Raw genomic sequence first — 15483 nt, forward strand, 5'->3', positions numbered from 1 at the left:
TTAAATTAAAAAAAAAATTGTTTTTCCTTGTCTGACATAATCCAAGCTATTTTAATTTATTTTTCAGTCAAAAAAAATCTCAATTTTCAATTCAAAAAAAATTTTAATCATCATGTATTTTGACATGCATGTCATCATAAGAAAATCTATCAAAATCATAAATTTAAATCACCAAAAAATATATAAAAACAAAGTATTATAATACATTAAATATTTATTCTTTCTATTTTTCAATTCACGCGTATCTTGCATTGAAGACTCATATATTTACAACCGGTAAAAGTGTCGTCACTGTTCTCGCACATTCTCCAGACAAATTTAAAAAAATTTGTAATTGAAAATCATTATCACCATTCATTTTCAATATTCAAACCAATATAATCACTTACATATATTCAAAATTAAATAACTATCTTTCTGAAATTCTTAAACTACCCACTGACCTTATAAAGAACATGTGTGTCCCGTGGTCCCTCGATGGACAGTCATTGGGTCCAAAATATTTGTGTTCTTCTACGTCAGACGAGGCACCGTATACACGCACTGTGCCGCACGCGATCAATCTGATTATCACGCGAAGATTAATCACAATCTCTTCTTTCACCTTGTGAAACCAATTTTAATTAACAAAACCAGAAAAAAATTCAAAAAAAAAAAAAAAAACAATCAATTAATTCACCAATATAATCCACCGAAAATATTTTTTCATTTCATTCAAAAAAAAAAAAACCAATTTTATTATTACAAATTGAATTAAATTTTTGTTTAATTTTTTTATCAATAATTTAAATCAATCATTAATAAAAAATATATATTTAATAATTAAATATAATTTTATAATTTAATTAAACAAATATAACAATAATTTTTTCAACAAAAAAAAAGGATATTCAGGCTTAGCATCTGATCGGTATCCTGACGATAAGAAAAAACAAGTAAACGAATTTGTCTCGTGGCGGTGGTCGATAGCGCGGTGCTCTATACTGACGTCGCGACGCTTCGTCGTATCGTGGTCCGCGGGGTTACTCCTGCCTGTTTGATTTCCCCTCTGTCTTTTCTCTTCGCCAAAACCATCCACTCATACACATACAAATTCATATATACAGAGGGATGGAAATGAGTAAAAGCAAGAGGATAGATAAAATTTACCCTCACTCACATCGAAAGAACCCGGAAACTGACGAACCCCTCTTAAACTACCCTTATTTTTCATCCCCACTATACAATATCAATGTTGTATAGTAAAATGTTGTAGACAGCGACGGCGTCGTTGCTCGTCGTCGTCGTCGTCGTCGCCGTCAACCACCATCTCTCCCTCTTTATCCTCTTTTATACATTCTCCTCTCATTTATTTATTTTTTTTATTTTTTTTTCTTTTTCTTTTACTCGCCCAACTATGTACGAAAAATACTCGAGACGCCGCGAAGGATTTGTCGCGATATCCGCAAGATTATATTTCCAAATATGCATTTTTTTAAATTCAAAAAAAAAATATCAAAATATCAAAATAACATAAAGTATATTTTTTTTTATATACAAACAATATTTTTAAATATTAGGAATAATTTTTTTTTTCTTTTATATATTTAATTAGCTTGTAATTAAAATTTTTTTAGTCATTTTTTTGAGTTTGATTTTTAAACAGCATCGCTTTTGGCATAGATAAACAATTATTGTGGCATTGTCACACCCACGATGTCGTTATTTTGAATGTTTTTTATTTTTTAGAAAATAAAAAATACATAATGTTTGGATATTTATGAAAAAAAAAACATATATTGAATGAATTTTTAAAAGCATTCCATTGAGAGTTTGAATGAATCAATGAGTGACGACAACTGTACACTGATACTGTATAAATGTTTTTATTTTAAAATTCTTTAACGACTTGTCATGAGTGTAGTAGACAAACATTATGTATATTATCGTGTAAAGAGTATAGTGATACGATAAATGAAAATTCATTCATTCGAATAAGGGAGAAATAGACGTGTACGAGTATTGTGGAGACGTGCCACTTTTCAAAAATAAAATATAGTATTATTTGTTGTACAAAGTGCAATCTTATCGTTCTCATATATACATTTTTGCTTGTATCGATTTGAATCATTGCCAAATTTTGATCATTCAATTGAAAAACAGTTTAAAAGAATACAAAAATTTTTAAATTATATATCTATCATATCTTTATGCTGAGATATTAACAATTTTATTGTTTCATTTTAATGCTGTGAAAATTTTCATAATTTTATTTTGTTTTTTTAATTTGGTTTATTTTGTCATGAAAATTTTAAAAGAAAAAAAGTTGAAGTTAGTTTTTTTCGGATTTAAAAAAAAACACTATTAAAACTAAAAATTATATTATTTGAATTAATTTTAGATCTAGTAATCAATTGCTATTTTTTTTTTATTTTTTTATCTTACGTTTCTTAAAAATTATATAGTCGTTTTGTCATTTTTTTTTTTAATGATCGATAATCTATGACTAATTTCAGCTGAATTTATTTTTTGATTTTTATAAAATTTATCCTTGCATTTTATCAAATAAATTGTCTAATTTTTTGTTTCTTAAATTGTTTAATATACTTTGGAAAATAAGCTATAATACGTTTGATAAATCTATGAGTCGTTGATGAACAATTAAAACAATTTAAGTTTCACCTTTAAATTTTAAAGTTAAACTTGAAAAAAAAATGTCATAAATAGCTGAAATATATTGGCCAATGTGTGGTCATATTTGGACAGTGATGGACCATATATTTTTGCATAAATTTTAAAAATACATGTCAAGATTATTTGTCGTTAATATAAATTCCAATATACCTATCATACATTTTCATTAAATTAAAAAAAAAATTGTTTTTCCTTGTCTGACATAATCCAAGCTATTTTAATTTATTTTTCAGTCAAAAAAAATTTTAATCATCATGTATTTTGACATACATGTCATCATAAGAAAATCTATCAAAATCATAAATTTAAATCACCAAAAAATATATAAAAACAAAGTATTATAATCCATTAAATATTTATTCTTTCTATTTTTCAATTCACGTGTATCTTTCATTGATGACTCATACAACCGGTAAAATTATCACCTTGTATAATTTAAAATAAAAATTAAACTCATTCCCTTTGTAACTTTAAATAAGCCACAATAGCATTAAATTAAAAATCACATTATTAAATAAAAATTATGTTATATAAAATATACCAACATAAATGAAGTTGACATAAAAAAATAATCATCACAAAGATCCAGTCGACCGGTCAATAATATTTATTAATTAAAAAATTATATACAAAAAAAAAAAGATAATGCATAAACCTATTGGACATATGCAAATACACCTTGGCAAGTGAACGTAAAAAAAAATAAAATGATTTAAATTTTAAATGGATTATACATTTTTTTGTGTGTGAGATTATATAGTGGTACATACACAAGACCACCATCGATGGCTATTATGTCGTTACAAGTATAATTGTTGGATACATACATAGTTACATTACATACCAATATATATAATAATTAATTCAAGTACACATGAATAAATTGACGATATATGTAAGAGAGTATCATGAAATTAAACGTCGCTGTCGTTGTATCATACCAGTGATATAAATTTGCCACTTTGTGTATGCTGATACGTCGACCACAGTGATTTACAATCTGGCTGATACATGATTAAAATGTAACCGTGCAAATGAAGCTAAATCGGTTCATCATTATTTTTCATTTTAATATTTATTTATTTATTTTTATTTGACAATTAAAATACAAAATTAAATATCATTTTTTTTTTTAATTTAAAAAATTTATTAAAGAAAAAAATTGTAGTCAATAAAAATTTGGCGACAGAAATTCTCAGGTCATTTAGAAATAAAGATATGGATTTTTATAAATATACACAAATATACTAGAATAATATGAAAAATAAAAATCCAAAAAAAAAAATAACTCCCACGTTTGTTAAAAGTTTTTGAATGAATTTTTTTTTATTTTTGTATTTTTTTCAGTCAATAAGAAAATAAGATATAATCAATGAATCATTTTATGAATGAAATTGAGTTTTTTAAAGTTTGGCACTTGCAACGAGTGTAGGTGTATTAAATTTTACTCTGATATAATTTTTTTTTTTAAATCAAAAATAGTCATTAATTTTTAAATTTATATATCAATTTTTTTATTCAACAACGTGGGTGTTTGATAATAATTTTAAAAAAGTGAGTGCGTAATAAAATTATAATTTATATGAAATTAAAATTTAAATAAAATAAAAAATTTAAACTTTTTTTTATTTTTATTAATTACTTTTCGTGAGTAAAGAGATGTTGAAGAAAAAATTTTTGAAAATGAAAGTGATCGGTCTTTTTTAGTTGAACGTAAACAGACAGTAAAATGAGTAAACACACTTGAAGATAAGTTTAAGGGAATCCATTAAATAAAAACGACACTGAAAAATCGACTGACCTGCTCATCCGATGCATATTTATTTATTTTATTTTTTTATTTTCTCACTAAACTACAGCCCGCACGTGACGAAAAAGTTATATCCAATCTCTACGGTTGAGCTAACTCGATAAATATATTTAACTAAAACCTACTTTAATTTTTATCAGCTATTTTTTCAATTTAAATGCACACTAAATGTCACTTGACTATACTGATTGAGTAAAATAAGAAAATATACAAATAAATTTATGGAATTTTTGTTTTTATTTCTCCATAATTTTATATATTCAATAAACAATTTAAATATTAAATAAATATATATTCAAACGGATAATAAATATAAATAATATATTAAAAAATACTTTGTTTTTATCTTTGTATTAATAAAAATAAAATTTAGATTCAAATATATATTTTATGAAAAAAATTTTTCAAATTCAAATGATGTAAATTAATTAAATTAAAATTTGGATTCTCTGGTATTTTTATTTATAACAAATTATTTGTTTAAAAGTTTTTTTTTTTTATATTTAAAATTTATTTCAAATGGCATTTACAAAAATTGTTTACGTAAATTAATTTCTATAGTTGAAAAAATATAGCAAACACAATGACAATTAACATAAGAGATACCTTCATCAATAAAACGCTAGATAAAATTAATTGGTCAAAAAATACAATGTATCCAGCAAAAATGGCAATTTCTTCTAAATTATTAACAATACCAAAAATCACAGAATTTCCAAAGTCTTTATTTAATGCCTCAATAGTCGATGGACCATATTCTTCTGTAGCAAATATTCCAAATGATTACTTAGGACATATAAATTTAATTAACATGAATCAAGTCACACCAATGTTCGAAACTGGTATAGGCACATTGTCCGAAATTTCATCAGAAATCATTGGTATTTCTGGACTTTTTACTGGTGATAAAAAAATTGAAGGTAAAGATATTTTTTCTTCATCAACTCTATATTTAAAAAAACATTTTTATATGATTAATAATAATAATTTTATTGTTGCTTTTTGATATTTCATTCATTATTATTTTTATTGACTAAATATTTATTTAAAAAATTATTTTAACTTGGGAATTTTACAGTAATACCTCTGGTATTTTTATTTATAACAAATTATTTAATCAAAAGTTTTTTTTTTAATATTTAAAATTTATTTCAAATGACATTTACAAAAATTGTTTACGTAAATCAATTTCTACAGTTGAAAAAATAGATAAAACAATTAGACGCTGATTGGTTGTATATTATCTATAAATTTATAAAATTATTTTTTTACAAAGTTAACCATTGAGTTGTGAAGAGTGATAATTTGTTGAACAAATGTGATAATTAACTGTGCAATGTCATGACAACATTGTATTGGTATTTATTAAAATTCAAAATTATTTTAAATTCAATATGAAATTTGAATAAACAAACTCACTCAGTTTTACAATAATTGATAAAGTTTAAATAAATAATTATTTATAAAATAAATGATGAACAATCGATTGATATTTATTTGTAAAATTTAGATAAAAAAACAAGATTATTTTTTATCAAACAGTCAACTCACCACCAACGTTGAATCATGACGAAAATAATACCTTGAGAAAAAAAAAAAAAACATTGGATGATGATTCGGCCATGTGCAGTGTACTATAGTTCACAATATGACATGCCGACAAACTCTCATCTTAGTTGAATATAGTATACAATATTATAGATTAAAATAAAAAAAAAGAATTAAATTTATTATGTATTTATGCAATGGTAAAAGCACCAAAGGCAAAAAATATCTTGTTAAATGATTACTCGAGGGTAGACATATACTAGACTCATAAAAAAAATTTTTAAATAATAAACTTGGTGTAATATTATTACATGCATCAATAGACTCGTGTTTATAATACCATAGTTAATAAAAAATAATCAAACAAGGACAAAACATTCGAAATATTTCAATTTTTTTTATCATTTAAAATTTTATTTTATTGCTTTTTTTTATTATTTATAAGGAAATAAAAACAAGAAAAATTATCTTATTAATTTAGTATTTTTTATTATAGATTTATAGGTGATTTATAGTGACCATTTTTGGTGGATCAATCGTAAATCTTTTGAGATAAATAATTGATTTTATATACAAGAATTAACAGCTTGGTGAGTCAAATAAATATGTTACCGCCTCATAGGTATACCGTGACAAATTTGTGACAGACTTCATGAAGTAGTCATTTACTTGATGAAGCATGAGATCAGTATGGGTAACAAAAATTGAAGTGGCATATTTATACATATATTATTATACTACTTGTTTATCATATTTTTTAATTTATTACATGATTTTTTTCTTCCGTTTACTTAAAACGGTGTTTTATTATTCAAAAAATTTATTGAAAAATACACCTCTCACAACAAAAATATCCACTATAGCAAATTGATGATAAATAAAATAAATAAACATTTAATAAAATATATTTAAAAGATGAAAATATTAATGAAAATTAAATTTGAAATAATAATAACAGCGAGTCATTACAATACGATGATGAATTAATTAATTTTTAAATAAATTAATTTTCAATTTATCCAAGATATATGGATAATAGTAAATTTGCAAAAAAAAAAAAATAAATAAATTTTTAAATGGAATATTTATTTATTTATCGTGCTGATCATACTCTTGTCATAATTATTTTTCGACAAATTTTAAATCATCATAATCATCATTATGTTTACATGTTAAACTATGCTTGTATATTATTTTTATAATTATTCATTTTAATTTTAAATATGGCTTTTTATACCAACACAAGCTACATGATGTTTTTATTTATTTTCACTGGGGAAATTATTAACCAGGATATTTTATTCAAAGACAATTTGATTGATAAATTTATGTCTAGAATAATTTTGATGATGGCATTCAGTCGTAACTTACCTGGCAATTATTCAAAATTAATTATAAAAAATGATGAGCAAAACAACGACACCCGATGAAAGCTCACAACAACATCTGATTAATTTCACTTTTTGAATATAAAAAAAACTATTTATATAAATTAAATTTAAATGAAATAAAAATCATATTGATAAAATAAAAAATGAAAATAAATAAAAGCTGTTAATTGTATATTTTTTTTTGTCCTAATTCATATGGTAATTTGAATCATATAATATTATACATACACTGACCCATTTCGCCTGTCAGTCTCGTCTTTTTTATTTTTATTATTTTTTTTTTCTACACCCACGTTAAAACTCACATATAAACACAAGTAATTTTGTGGCACGCGGCCACATGACTGATGAACCGAATCACGGTTAATAAAAAAAAAGTTTATTGCCTCAAGTAAGGTCAGTGATAACGAAAGAGACAAATGAATATGTGTCAAGTGGTTTTTTTTTCAGCGACAACTGAGATTGCTTTCGTTTAATTTTTATTCTACTCTTATATATTTTTTTTTTTCTTCTCATTTTCTCTCCAGGTTCTTATTCTGTTTTATGTTTTTTTTATTTTCGTTATTTCTTTTAATTTCTTTGCTTATTTTTTTTGGGTTCATCTTTATTCGGCGCCGACGCACACCAAGCCATGCAGCTAATCGTTGAGCTCGTTTCGCGGGTTGGTTAAAACTTAAATGAATAGCTGCGGTTATTTAGTCGGATGTCAGGGTGAGAGCGGGTCAAATGCGTCTTTCAAAAAAAGAAAAAAAAGAGGGGTAAAAAGATGGGTTTAGACCGGCTGTCATAAATTTAAACAACAATTAACGTGAGTTTGTTTAAATTCTATTCCCATAAGATATATAATATCTTGCCGAAAAAAAATACTTTAATAATAATTTAAAATTTTTAAAATAAAAAAATAAAATACAACCAACAAAATATAACAAAAAAAAAAAAATGTAATAGATCTTTGAGTTTTTTTTTAACATGTTTTGGTAATTTAAAAATTTTTTTTTTTCATTGATATCAGATAAAGAGCGTTAATTATAATTTTTTTTATCAGATAAATTAATTTGTATCGATAGTTTAATTTTTATTTTACACGCTATTGTTCACTTGTATTTAATTTAAAAAAAAATAAAATATATTATCAGATAAAATGGCTGAGAAGATGAAAATAAAAAAGATTAAAAAGTTCTCACGAAAGATTGAAACATAAAACTCCATACGTATTATTATTATGTATGGAGTGAATTAATGTGAGTCAACTTGAACATGAGCGATTGTAAATTACATCTTCAGCCATTTAAATTATTGTAGTGTCAGCTAATTAACATGTCACTTGTTATTTTTATTTTTCATTATGCCTAGGGTTAAATTTGCCATTAGTAAATAATTTTTAAATATATTTCAATGAATAATAAGATGATTTAAAAATATTTTTTTGACATGAAAAACTGGCAAAAATATTTGCTCAGTAAATGAAATATTCAGGTAAAAAAAAATATAATAAAATATAATTATAATTTTAAATTTAAAGATAAATAATAATTTATTTTGTTTAAATATTTAAATGGTTTTATTTATTCAATACATCGACGTAGACAAGTGTCGATTATGTTTGAAAAAAAAAACAATAAATTAGTCATTACGGTTTGTTTTGAATGAACGACTTGTATCTTATCGTAGCGAGCGTTAAAAATTTCCATATTTTTGTGGATAGCGATTAAAAAAAAGCCACGTTAAATTTTCAATAACTGATAATGACTTTGGTAGTCTATTAGTAGTTTGGGTAAAGACGAACAGAGTTGTGAGCTATTGTCTAATCAACCGTCCAACCTGAACGACCATTTTTTATAAAAATTTATATATTTTTTCATTTTTATTTTCATAAATAATTTCTCGAAAATGGAGAGACCCAGCTTTGTCGATCTTTCTACTGGGAGGACATCAAACTACACACGTAAGTTTTGTTTTATTTTGTTAATTATATGTGTAAAGATTTTATTGGGAATTTGTTTTTTATTTTTCGGATATTGCGTGAAAATGTGTAATAAAAAAATAAGATGACCTTCACTGCTTTGATCAATGCCACGTTCATTGTTAATTTAGCTTTAAAAATATATTTTACAATTTTTAAAATTGAATATAAATATGATAATAGTTGATCAAAATATTTTAATTATTATGGGTAAATAATATTGCAACATGTTAGGCAATGTGACGAATATTTTTAAAATAGTAAAAGCTCTGCCATTTTGTGCTTAATCTATTGATTAAAATTTTTATTATTTTCATTCATTAATTTTTTAAATATCCATGAGAAATATGAATAAATATATTTTAGAATAAATTCAATCCAAGTTTACAAGAGAAAAAAAAATGTATTTTAAGACACATTATCAGTGATGATTCATATATGAAAATAAATTTTTAAAGAAATTATATATAAAAAAGAAAAAAATAAAAAAAATATTTTTCTTATCAGTGAAAAAAAAATATAAACTAACTAACAAAGAAAAAAAAATTACCAAACAAATTTTTTTTTTTGTTTTTATACTTTAAAATATACTTGATATTTGTAATGTTTATTAATTTTGTTATATTTTTTAAAGAAAATAATACAGTTTACAATTTAATTATAATTTTTTTATTTATTTATTTTTTTCAGGTGTTGTACAATGGAGATGGTTTCGTCAAACAATTGCAGCAATAGTTGTAACTTTATTGATACTTGGTGTATGGATATTTTGGCCTTCATCATCTCCTCAACCACGTAAGTTAAATTTACAAAAAATATATAAGAATATTGAAACATTAGTCTGTCATTTAAAGATTTAATTTTGATTCATTTAAAATTTTTTGTTTCGAAAAAAAAAATAATATTATCAGTATAAAAAATTATAGTTATACAAATATCTGATTGTTGTAATTTACAAATTTACAGCTGTAACACCTGTCCCAAGAAAATACGAACTCTGCAAATCACTTTCTTGCATTGAAACAGGTAAAAATATATTACATTCAATACACCAAATAATATTTTAAAAACTGTTATTTAATTAAATCTTTTATTTTCATTATTAAATTAGCTCAAATAATGCTGAATAATATGGACAAAAGTGTAAATCCATGTGATAATTTTTACCAATTTGCATGTGGTAAATTCAAGGATAACAATGCAATTCCTCATGGTGAAATTAACACTGACATTTACCATATTTACAAGGATAAAATACGTCAACAATATCAATCTATTCTCGAAAAAAATGAGACTGATTCTGATTCAAAAGCCTCAAAAATTGCAAAAAGTCTTTATAAAAAATGTGTGTCTAATTCAAAAAGATTACCAAAAGATACTCTCGAAAAATTAACAAACCTAACTGCTGAACAAAAAAATTTAATTAAAAAAACATTACAAAATAATTTAGAATACATGAAAGAAAAAAATTGTGTTGATTTGGTTGAAGTTTCACATCCAATGGCATTGAGCGCTTTGTATTATCAAACATACAATAAATCTAAATTATGGAATTTAGCAAACACCATGACAATTAACATAAGAGATACCTTCATCAATAAAACGCTAGATAAAATTAATTGGTCAAAAAATACAATGTATCCAGCAAAAATGGCAATTTCTTCTAAATTATTAACAATACCAAAAATCACAGAATTTCCAAAGTCTTTATTTAATGCCTCAATAGTCGATGGACCATATTCTTCTGTAGCAAATATTCCAAATGATTACTTAGGACATATAAATTTAATTAACATGAATCAAGTCACACCAATGTTCGAAACTGGTATAGGCACATTGTCCGAAATTTCATCAGAAATCATTGGTATTTCTGGACTTTTTACTGGTGATAAAAAAATTGAAGGTAAAGATATTTTTTCTTCATCAACTCTATATTTAAAAAAACATTTTTATATGATTAATAATAATAATTTTATTGTTGCTTTTTAATATTTCATTCATTATTATTTTTATTGACTAAATATTTATTTAAAAAATTATTTTAATTTGGGAATTTTACAGTAATACCTGGTGGAATTTTGCAAGGAATTTTTTTTGGTCTTGATCGACCTGAACACTTAAATTATGGAGCATTTGGATCAGTTATGGCTTTGAGAATGACTCAAGTACTAACAGATCAAGAAGCAATTGCTTATCAGTTAGCTGATCACTACACTTTTGATCGTTCATGTTTTGCAAAACAGTATGGAAAATATGAAATTAAAAACAAAAAAAAGGTACTTAAAAATCATGGACTAAATTTATTTAGTCATCAATTATAATGACAATTTAATTTTTTTTTTTTTTTATAGAATGATGAAAATGCATTTGTAAGATCAAATTATATTCATAATTTGGGTATTTGGCTAATTCGTGAAGTTTACCAAGAATGGAAAAAAAATAATAAGAATAAAAATATCAAGTCTGTTGTTGGTCTTGAAGAATACACTCAAGATCAACAATTTTGGTTGAGTTATGCAAATACAATGTGTTCAAAAAATGACAATTTAAATGAGTATCGTGTCATTGGATCACTCTCAAATCTTCCAGAATTTTTAACAGATTTTCAATGCAAAAATAACACTAAAATGTATATCAATAATAAATGCAAATTATTTGCTTAATAATTGCCACATAAAATCAAAAGAAAAACACATTTCCTCATTAGAATTATCAAAAAAATAATAACCCACAATCAATCAAATATAAATCATCAATCTAATTTTTTTATTTTAATTTTAAAAATTTTTTTTCTCTTAAATTTAATCAATTTTTATATAACCTTTTCATAAATAAATGTATGTTGAATTTAAATTAATTAGTTTTGTTTTTTTTATTTTGAGTAAATTATTTTGTAAATAATTAAACAATATTTTTTTGTTTATTAATTTTAATGCAATATATTTTTTTTTTTAAATTTAATTTACAAAGGATTTGTGGATCTAACTCGAGGGCAAAAATCTGGGTAGATCAGAAGCGGCTACCACACGGCGCCAGTGAATTGATTTCAATTAATGTGCACGATGTTCCCCTTTTTTTTATTTCTTTCTCAAGCATTTTGCCAGATCACTGATACCAGGGCACGAGCTTAAATCCCTCAGGCAATTTTTTCTTTTTTTAATCCCTTTTTTATCCATACAATTATTTATTTATTAGTTTATTATATTTTTATTTTTTTATTTTGTAATATATTCTCTCTCAGGTATGATTATTCTTAACATTTGTTAAATTATTTTACATTATTATTATAATGCAAATAAATTTTTTAATAGCACTAAATTATTTTCATGTAGCTTAAGAAAAACTTGATGTCAATGATTTAAAATTATCAACAAAATACTTGACATTATTTGCGTCATCATGCAATGTGCGTCAAAAGACGTTTCATTAAAGCAATTACTTCACAAATTAGTATCGTCATAGCAAGCAGCAAATAAATACAAAAAAATTATGAAAAATATTTATTTATCATTCGTCTATTTTAATAATAAAATTTATAAATAAAAAAATTGATTTAAAAAATAATTGAGAACGCGAAACAAGCGCGAATAAACCCCGGGAGAGAAAAATTCACTGATGGGTGGTTTAGACGAATGTGGCGCCAGTGTTACGCTGACGCAACACGTTACAAAAAAATCGAATGAAAAACAAAAAAAAATAACAATAATAAAATTTAAAAATAATAATAATAACAATTTTAAAAGTCGTGGGAAATAGTGGACGATACGTTGCTCCTTGAATTTTTTTTCTTTCAACTTTCCATTATAAAAAAAAAAAAAAAATGCATAGTATTCAAGCAAATTCAATATTCATATTTTTCGACCACAAATTCAACAAATAACATTTTTTTTTTTCTATGTAATATTTGATACAGTATAACGACAAAAATCTGAATCACAAAACAATTCAATATTACAAATTTTTTCCAACCAATCTAACTTTATTTTTGCATCAATTTGCAAATCAATGATTTGAAAATTTTTTTACTTAAAACAATACACTGTTTTAAAAAAAAAAAAATAAAAATATTTATTATAAATCTTTCAAGTTAATAAATAATAAAAAAAAAATACTTGAAAATTAAAAAACAATAAAAAATAAATACATATGTAAAAAAAATATAATAGATGATGTAAAAGTAATAAATATTAAATGCGATTAGATCTTTTAAAAATATTGCATTATGGATTTATATATGCCGGGGATGTTATGGAGTACAGGGAGCAACAATTAATCACTTTCATGTTAATCAAACTGACTGTTAAGTAGGCCACACTGCTATTAACCGCGCATATATACATCAAAATTTTGCACACGCTTTTATATACTTGTTAATAATATATATAAAATAAAGAGAGAATTGAATTTAGCCGTAGGATAGTTTAAATAAACTTGTTAAATGAAAAAATAAAAAAAATATTAAATAAATTATATTATAACTTTCATATGTGTGTGGTTCCTCCCTCGGCTATTTGAGACTGAAAATATATAGTAACTACCTACCGCAGTAAAACTCTCAATTTGTTAATTTTATAATTGTTTTTTTTTTCTTAAAAATATTTAAATTGTTTGTAACAATAAATAATATACTTTTTGATAAATAAATTTTTGTATTTTACGTAGGTGGGACGCTTCGCGTCACCTACGTATTGGATTTGTTTACCGAAAATTAAAAAACGCTCTCATTTCTTAAGTAATTGTCAGAGACACTTCGTGTTAGAACCAAAAAAAGCGTATTTTCAATCTCTTTAATTTGTATATTTTCGATTTTTTCTCAAATAATTATTAAAGTTGCCAGAGCCAAAAATGTTAAAAACCTTTTTTTCTTTTTTTTTTTAAATATTAAATAACTTTTTATCTGTAAGCGTGATCGATTTGCACCGACTAATTAAAAGTTTCCTTTTATTTTGATCTTTAAATCGCCGCTATTTTGAAAACGATATCTTTAAAACTCACGGAGTTATTAGAATTCTAATAGAAAAATTTGATGTGGCTGTTTTTTTCCCGATTTACATTGGAACCCATCAAAATCATGTTTTGTGGAGATTCGACGCGCAGTGTTGGCAGCCCTGCTCACTCACATAGATGAACATATGTTTATGATAAAATTTCGTAGTGTTGTGACTAAACAATATGACATTTTATTTGAAAAAAAAAAAATTACACTAACTAATAATTGCACATAACCCACCGGAGTATTGAAAATTTTAATTTTCGTTATATATGATTTTTGTTGTTTTTTTATTCTTGTAAATAAGATCATTGTAAAATGAAAATCGATAAATTTAGTATTTCAGTAAGATATAAGTACCGTTTTAGTTTTTCGACAGGAAAAATTCTTGTTCAATATATAGCCAGTGATTCACCCAAGTTTGTCCAATGGGTCGATTGTTTCTCAAGCTCTACTTCCCCAATGTAACTTTTCCTGTTGTCTTTATCTATTTTCTTTTCTTTGTATATCATTTATCATTCTATCCTTATTTGTTTCATTTGGTAGTTTTATTTATTTCATTTTTTTATTTTTTCTATCTTTCTTTCATCATCAGTGTGTGTACAAGATATTCCACGAGACAGAAGTCGAAAGTTTCCCGGTTTCCGACCTTCTCTATCGTCTCAAAACTCTCCCCGGGCAGGACTCCTCGTTCTTACTATCAGTGAACGAGATCAACGCCCCACGAATCTCCAATCGATTTCACTAACACAACCATCAAATTTATTTATTTTTCTTTACATTTTATCTATTTTTTTTTTTTTTTATGAAAATTGGTTGTTTTAAATTATAATATTAATTTAAATTAAAAAAAAAAAAAACAAGGTAATTAATTTATATAATGCAATTCAACAATTGGATTAAAAAAATAATATAAATATTATGAATATAATTTTATTTCATGACGTCAACTATATATCATTATTGTGAAAAAAAAAATTCACAGTTTGTTGTGTATATATTATAATATTAAAAGTAACGCCCATACAGTGATATTAATTTATTACCCGACGACTCTTACTATCTGTATTAACGTATTAATTTCCACTTACCAGATGTACAATCATGA

The 15483-nt window shown here is 24.2% G+C and overlaps 2 protein-coding genes across 2 annotated transcripts in view; one reads left to right on the plus strand and one right to left on the minus strand.

Moving 5' to 3' along the window:
* The window catches only part of LOC122859339, an 82175-nt gene extending 81190 nt beyond the window's left edge, over positions 1-985 (minus strand). The window contains exon 1 of the mRNA XM_044162820.1: positions 444-985. Within this exon, the coding sequence (XP_044018755.1) occupies positions 444-457 (14 nt within the window). The 5' untranslated portion in view covers positions 458-985. The remainder of the gene's footprint in view (positions 1-443) is intronic.
* Positions 986-8999: 8014 nt separating this feature from the next.
* On the plus strand, positions 9000-12048 carry LOC122859775 (neprilysin-3-like). The gene is made up of 6 exons (XM_044163459.1): positions 9000-9367; positions 10076-10180; positions 10352-10411; positions 10497-11288; positions 11447-11661; positions 11737-12048. The coding sequence occupies exons 1-6, from the start codon at positions 9313-9315 to the stop codon at positions 12046-12048; spliced, it is 1539 nt and encodes a 512-aa protein (XP_044019394.1). The 5' UTR covers positions 9000-9312.
* The last annotated feature ends 3435 nt before the right edge of the window (positions 12049-15483 follow it).

Source organism: Aphidius gifuensis, linkage group LG6, assembly GCF_014905175.1.
Source record: "Aphidius gifuensis isolate YNYX2018 linkage group LG6, ASM1490517v1, whole genome shotgun sequence".
Classification (NCBI taxonomy): Eukaryota; Metazoa; Arthropoda; class Insecta; order Hymenoptera; family Braconidae; genus Aphidius; species Aphidius gifuensis.

Excerpts from the sequence above, each read along its gene's own strand:
- LOC122859775 (XM_044163459.1), top strand. The coding sequence starts at position 9,313 with ATGGAGAGACCCAGCTTTGTCGATCTTTCTACTGGGAGGACATCAAAC. Across the intron at positions 11,289-11,446 it reads TGGTGATAAAAAAATTGAAG|TAATACCTGGTGGAATTTTG; the intron begins GTAAAGATATTT and ends GGAATTTTACAG. Across the intron at positions 11,662-11,736 it reads AAATTAAAAACAAAAAAAAG|AATGATGAAAATGCATTTGT; the intron begins GTACTTAAAAAT and ends TTTTTTTTATAG.